General features: G+C 35.9%; 1 protein-coding gene across 1 annotated transcript; it reads right to left on the bottom strand.

Annotated features, from left to right (window-relative positions):
- Positions 1-488: 488 nt before the first annotated feature.
- LOC104085744 (mavicyanin-like) lies at positions 489-2,850 on the bottom strand. The gene is made up of 2 exons (XM_009589856.4): positions 2,554-2,850; positions 489-1,038 (listed from the first exon to the last, which is right to left on the bottom strand). Exons 1-2 carry the CDS (start codon positions 2,720-2,722, stop codon positions 641-643), a joined length of 567 nt encoding a protein of 188 aa, XP_009588151.1. The 5' UTR covers positions 2,723-2,850; the 3' UTR covers positions 489-640.
- Between the last annotated feature and the right edge of the window lie 4,114 nt (positions 2,851-6,964).

The following is a 6,964-nucleotide window of genomic DNA, read 5'->3' as shown; positions in this document are numbered from 1 at the left end:
CATCAAGAAGATTATCCATTTAGTATTTCATTGAAGTTTATCTCCAAGCAGCTGATGCGGGCAGGTTGCAAGCAACTCAATGAAATGACTTGCAACAGCTTCTTATTAAACAGACAAGTTGCGAGCAGCTCATGCAGACAGCTTACAAGCAGTTCAAGAAAAGAATCGTAGATGTTCCCTGAAAAGTCTTGCAGCTGCTTCCTTTCTTCAGTTCATTATATACAGGAGTTTGAAGTTGAATAATATATCAATCTCTCTATACTTATCTTTGGTTAATTTACTTTGCATTGTTTATTTTATAACAAGTTTGTCATTTTAAAGTCGTGTTTGAATTAATGTGTCGTTTTTGAATATCAAATCCAAAAAGGTTAGTGTACACTGTAAATAAAATGCAACATATTGTTTGTCTCTTATTTAAAGTCTGGAAATATTCATCTAAGTGGAGGTGATGCATTTTGAACATACAATTTAAGAATTGGCACAAAAACTTTGGAAAAACTCGAGCTGAACCATAAAATTTCAAAGTTCTCCCGACGCTAAGAGTAAGGAAATAGACAGTGACTTCTATTTCAGCGGTTTCCACAGATTTCAGCTAGACCTTCTTCCAAATCCAAGTAATTCATTTTTTCACCTTGATTGTCTAGTAGCAACAAGCGACGAAATACATTGAAAATACGAGTAGCCCCAATGAGAAGCAAAAGCTTGGGAAATGCAGAATTGATCCATTACTAGGGGCTGAATCTGGGGGACTATGAGGGCTCAACGGGCTGGGTGTAGACGGCGCTGGAGCCAGAATTGCCGGCGGAGATGCGGCCGGGGAGGTTGTAGGAGCCGCCGAATGAACGAGGATTTCCACATTTTGACCAGCCTTACAATGGCCTGGAACGCTGCAAATGAAATAGAAGTGGCCTTCAACATTAAGAGAGAACCATTCCTTGCCAGTGCTTGGGGTACCAAAAGGGGATGAGGCATTGCATGCTTGGAAATCCTCCTTTGTCACTCGTACCACATTATCTAATTTTGGATCGAATTCAAACACTGCATACACAAAAAAAAAAAAAAGAAAAAAAAAATATTACTGGTGAGATTTTGTGATTTGTAAAACAATATCCACAATTGAACTTTCAAGTGCTTTGAACAAGCTAGGTGACACATATCGGTCCCTTCAAAATTTAAGAGGGAAATCTCGAGGAGAAAGTCAAAACTTCGAGTTAAACAGAAAACTACAATTGAAGTGTATTAGGATATTATTACGTACTTAAACAGGCCTGAAGTTGGTGCATACGAGAATATTTCAAGGTAAACGCTCCGGTTTGGAACCGATGACTAATAAGTATTTTCATGAACTGAGGACTCTCTCACCCGGCTTGCACCAAATCATATTAATATACCATTTGTTAGTTATAAATTAAAGTAAGAATATGTATTAATTAACTATTCATCTGTTTCAAAATAATTGTCTTAGTTTGACTTGGCACAAACTTTTATAAAAAAGAGAAAGACTTTTAAAATTTGTGATCTTAAATAAGTCATGTCATTTGTGTGACAGTAAAACTTTTCAAACTTGTGGTCTGAAATCTGTCATAGCATTTGTTGTGTTATAAATGCTTTTTATTAAGAAAATATTGAAAGGTGTCAATCTTTTTGGAACAGACTAATAAGGAAATAGTGTCAATCCTTTTTAAAGATAGGAAGAATGATTTAGTGATTTTAAGAGTCTATGTCAAGACATGTGTCATATATAATATATTTATTGGATCGATATAAATATTGAATGCGAGTAAATTTTTAAATGTGGAAAAAATCCATATAACTTTAGAAGATTGATACTGAAACTGAAGAAATCTTGCCATAGTGGTTATAAGACTAAGGTTCAGTTCTGTATTTTACCTTGAAATTTGAGTTGATGGTAAAGTAAATCCTAGTGGAGAATTTTTTTCCACTGAACTCCTAATGGAGTTTTTTTTTTTTTTTTCCAACTCCTAATGGAGTTCATACTGGAAAATATTCCCCCCTGAAACAATATTCAAGTTCAAATTAAATAAAAATGAACCGTTACTTTATCTTTTTATATTCTAAATCGTTCTTCATCTGGCCATTCGTTTCCCGTCTTAAAGAATTTCTAAGGAACATCTCCTCCTATATAACAATTATTATACATATATGCTACTCAGATTTTACAAAAAAATTACATTTGTGCGTGTGCATTTCAAATACACACACTAATTCTCTATAAGAATTGCTACATACTTATATAACTGCATATATTTACAACATTTCATTTATAGATGTCCACTGTAAGCAGTATGCATCCGTCACTTCAACTAGCTACATAATTATTTTAATTTTTATAGGCCATTTTGCACTAATTTACCAAGTATATCTTATCTCCTAAAAGCACACGTACTATAACTCAGCCCGCCAAAACTTAGACATATGAAAAAAAATTACCCAAATACATAATTATTATAGCAAAAATGTAGAGAGCATAAGGTAGGCCAATTTCTTTTTAAAAAAATTAAAAATAAAAATTAGAAAAGAATAATGGCTTACGAAGAACATCTCCAACTTGAAAATGCTTAGATGCTGACCATCTCTTATAATCCACTTGCCCAGTGCTTGTCCAACCAGCAGAATCACCAACCACATATATGTTTGCCTTTACTAAACCAAAAAACATGAACATCATTAACAAGAAAGAAACCACCACTTTCTTAGTCATTTTCAGATCAATCTTCACACATGAGAAAACATTAATTATTATTTATATAGAGAACAAATGTGGGTAACTTTTTGGTCTAAAAGGAGCAGAAGAAAGAGGCCAACAAGAACTTCCTTGAAAAAGACGCGTTTCAGTAAATTTGCATTCATATAAATCGAATTCCTTGTCAAAGGAAAAGGAAATGGTTTTAAAAAGGGAATGCTTTAATGGAAATAACAACTTTGCCTTCTTCGGTACAAAACTTTCCTTTCCAGATTATCAGTTTGATATATATGACAAAATTCTCTCGGCTTAAAAAAAGTGTAATAAAGAGGTCGTTTTGCTTATTTTTTCTCTTTGAATGAAAATATAATTTTGCAAATATGGTAAATTTGTTATATTCCTACTAAAATAGATATACTTTAATGTTGAAAATAATATCATGCACTAAAAACAGTTCAATCTTTGCACAGATTCTTTGAACCCGATTATATCTGCAGTTTTACGAAGGATAAATATAAATGAAAATCCATTCTTATGGCGTAAGAATCTGGAACCGCAATCATATCTATATATTACTAAAAGCCAAAGAAAAATGTATCACATTAAGCCAAAAGGTAGCATAGAAAAACGCCGCATGGTATATGTGTTAATAATTAGTTATTTAGTTAAAAAATAATTATTAGTAATTTTTTTTAATTTAAATATATTTAAAATTCGAAAATAAGAAAAAATCAAAACTACCAATTCAAATTGGAGAGTAGTTTCTTCTCTTTATATATATATATATATATATATATATATATATATATATATATATCCCCGAAATTTTGATAGACTTTTATACCCTTAAATATTTGTATAATTTAAGGATCTAATTGTAAATTACCTAATGATGGAATTCTTTTTCAATTTGAACTCCATATACACTGCGTATAATTTCCTACTCTACCAATATCGAGAACTTCTAATTCAACTAAAAAGTGGTAAAGTTGGAAATAATTATGAATTTAAACAAGCTTCTAACATGTAACGACTCGACCAGTTAGTTTGAGCCCTAGCGCGTCATTCGGCGGTTTGAGGCCTTGAGTAGTTTTACTTTATGTTTTATGACTTGGACGCGTGATCGGAATCGAATTTCGAGAAATTCAAAGTTGATTCGGATGGAAAATTCTAATTTCGAAAGCTTTAAGTCGTGAAAATTGACCATAGGTTGAATTGTGTGAAGACGAATCCGGAATGAAGTTTTGAGGGTTCCAATAGCTCCGTAGGGTGATTTTGGTCTCAAGAGCGTGTCCGGATATTGATTTGGAGGTCTGTAGGTCATTTCAGCGTTAATTGGTGAAAGTTGGGATTTGGATGATTGTTGGAAAGTTTGACCATGAGTGGACTTTCTGAAATCGGGGTCGGATTTCGATTCCGAAAGTTGAAGTAGGTTTGTAATATCAATTATGACTTGTGTGCAAAATTTGAGGTCAATCAGACTTAATTTGATAGGTTTCAGCGTCGAATGTAGAAATTTGAAGTTTTAAAGTTTATTAGGCTTGAATCAATGCGCAATTCGTATTTTTAGTGTTGTTTGAGGTAATTTAAAGGCTCGACTAAGTTTGTATGATTTTTTAGGACTGGTTGATATATTTGGTCGAGGTCCCAGGGGGTCTAGGGTGGATTCCGGATGGTTAACTAATCAAATTTGGACTTGTGAGAATGGCTGAAGGCACCAGTTCTGGTGCAATCGCACCTTCGCAAGATTGACCGTAGGTGCGAGCTCACAGAAGCGAGCCATTGGGCGCAGATGCGGGGCTAGAGAAAGTGGCATGTTGTCGTAGGTGCGACGTGAAGGCCGCAGAAGCGGAGTCGCTTCTACGGAGAAATGAGCGCAGAAGCTGAAATGCCAGGGAGGCCTGTTATTCGCAGAAGCGGAGACCTTCCGCAGAAGCGGAATCGCAGATACGGTTGTCCCTTCGCAGAAGCACACGCGCAGGTGCGCTTAGGATGCCGCAGAAGCAAGATTTTGTGGCCTAAGTAATAGCCGCACCTGAAAAGGGCTAATTCTGAGGGTTTAATTTTATTCTCCATCTTTGAAGCTAGAGAGCTCGGATTGAGGCGAAATTTCAAGAATTTTCTGGGGAAAACATTTGGGTAAGGATTTTTAACTTGCTTTTGATAAATATCCACTAATCTATCAATTATTTCTTCATTTAATTAAGGAATTGGGTTGAGAAATTTGGGGGAAATGGTGGAAGTTCTTAGACCGAAAGTTTGGGAATTTCAAAGCAATTTGAGGTCGGATTTGAGTAATGTTGGTATGGGTGAACTCAATATTGAATGGGTATTCGTATTTTGTGACTTTTACCCGATTCCGAGACGTGGGCCCGGGTCGACGTTTTGGGGCAATTTTTTCGATTCTTTGCTAAAGTCGTATTTTGATTATTCAAATTAATTTCTTGTAGTTGTATTTATAGTGTGTAATTGCTTTTGGCTAGATTTGGGCCGTTCAAAGTCGAAAAATCAAAGGAAAGGCATTCTTATTGACTGATTGAACTTGGTTTGAGGTAAGTGACTTGTCTAACCTTGTGTGGGAAAAAATCCCCTTAGGTTTTAGTACTGTTGCAACAATTCATGATATGTGAGTGCCATGAACATGAGGTGACAAGTACGTACACATGCTAAATATGAAAATTTTGGTTCTTGCTGAGTAGTTTTCTTTTAAAAATCCTTAACTGAGTTGCCTTAGCATGTGTAGTTATCATGTTTAGCTAAGTATCACATGTCTACGTGTCTTAACTCTTACTTGCAATTTGTGCAACATGCTTAGTTGAATTATCTGTTTTCTTCATTTGTATTCGGTGTTTAACTGTATGATTCTTTGCTGTAATTTCGTTGTTCTATAGGTTATGAGTTGTGTATTTACTTTTGAGACTACGAGGCGGTACCTTGGGAGATCCCCTCCTACATATTTACTTTTGGGACTATGAGGAGGTACCTCGGGAGATCCCCTGCTCGATATTTACTTTTGGGACTACGAGGCGGTACCTCGAGAGATCCCCTGTTATGTATTTACTTTTAGGACTACGAGGCGGTACCTCGGGAGCTCCCCCTATCACGTATTTACTTTTGGGACTGCGAGGCAGTACCTTGGGAGATCCCTTGTCGTGTATTTACTTTTGGGACTAGGAGGCGGTACATCGGGACATCCTCCTATTGTGTATTTATGTTTGGGACTACGAGGCGGTACCTCGGGAGCGCCCCTATTGTTTATCTCTATTTGTTGTGTTGTTACTTCTCTGTCATTTCTCGTTGTTCATTTCTTAGTCATTTCATTGTATTATTATATTTTTTGCCTTATTTCCTTTTATTCTAGTAGGGCCCTGACCTGATCTCGTCACTACTCTACCGAGGTTAGGCTTGAAACTTACTGAGTACCGTTGTGGTGTACTCATACTATACTTGTTAAGTTGCCAGCATACTGCTTACCAGACCAGGTACCAGTGAGCTAGCCGTACGTGGAGATTTCAAGGTATATCTGACAGCATCCGCAGACCTCAGAGTCCCCCTATATCCTTGTTAAGTTGTTTTTCCTTATTTTCCTTAAACTCTGATATATAGAGACACTTAGTATTTTCTCTTAGAAGCTTGTGACTTGTTTCTACCGGATTTTGGGAGTTGTAATTATTTGAATCACAGTTCGTATTTATATTTCATGTGTTGAGGTGTGAGTTTAGTTTATATTCAGTTATTCCACAAATTATTAGGCTTACCTAGTCTTAGAGACTAGGTGCCATCACGACATCCTATGGAGGGAAATTGGGGTCGTGACAAGTTGGTATTAGAGAACTAGATTCATAAGTGTCATGACCCAAAATTCGACTAGTCGTGATGGCACCTAACCTAACCCACTAGGTAAGCCAATTAACCACTAACCAATTCTAATAACAATTAATAAAGTAATTAAGTAAAGAAATATCTGAATCTAATACATTCCCCAAAAACTGGTAGTACAAATCATGAGCTTCTAATAATATAGTTTACAATGCAGAAATAAAATAAATACATCGTCTGTTTGAAAAGTACATAAATAGAGTTTTATTGATCTAAGGCTACTACGAACAAGAGGCAGCTACAACCGGGACGCATGTACATCTTCAAATCCAGCTCCCCTCGATTATAGCAACATCAACAGCCAACATCTGCACGCAAAGTGCAGAAGTGTAGTATGAGTACAACCGACCCTATGTACTCAATAAGTAACAAACCTAACCT

This window comes from Nicotiana tomentosiformis, chromosome 5 (assembly GCF_000390325.3).
Source record: "Nicotiana tomentosiformis chromosome 5, ASM39032v3, whole genome shotgun sequence".
In the NCBI taxonomy this organism is placed as follows: Eukaryota; Viridiplantae; Streptophyta; class Magnoliopsida; order Solanales; family Solanaceae; genus Nicotiana; species Nicotiana tomentosiformis.
This window is presented reverse-complemented; position numbering and strand designations above follow the sequence as displayed.

Coding starts and splice junctions, on each gene's coding strand:
- LOC104085744 (XM_009589856.4), bottom strand. CDS start 2,722: ATGACTAAGAAAGTGGTGGTTTCTTTCTTGTTAATGATGTTCATGTTT. Junction 1,039..2,553: donor TCAAGTTGGAGATGTTCTTC/GTAAGCCATTAT, acceptor TTGTGTATGCAG/TGTTTGAATTCGATCCAAAA.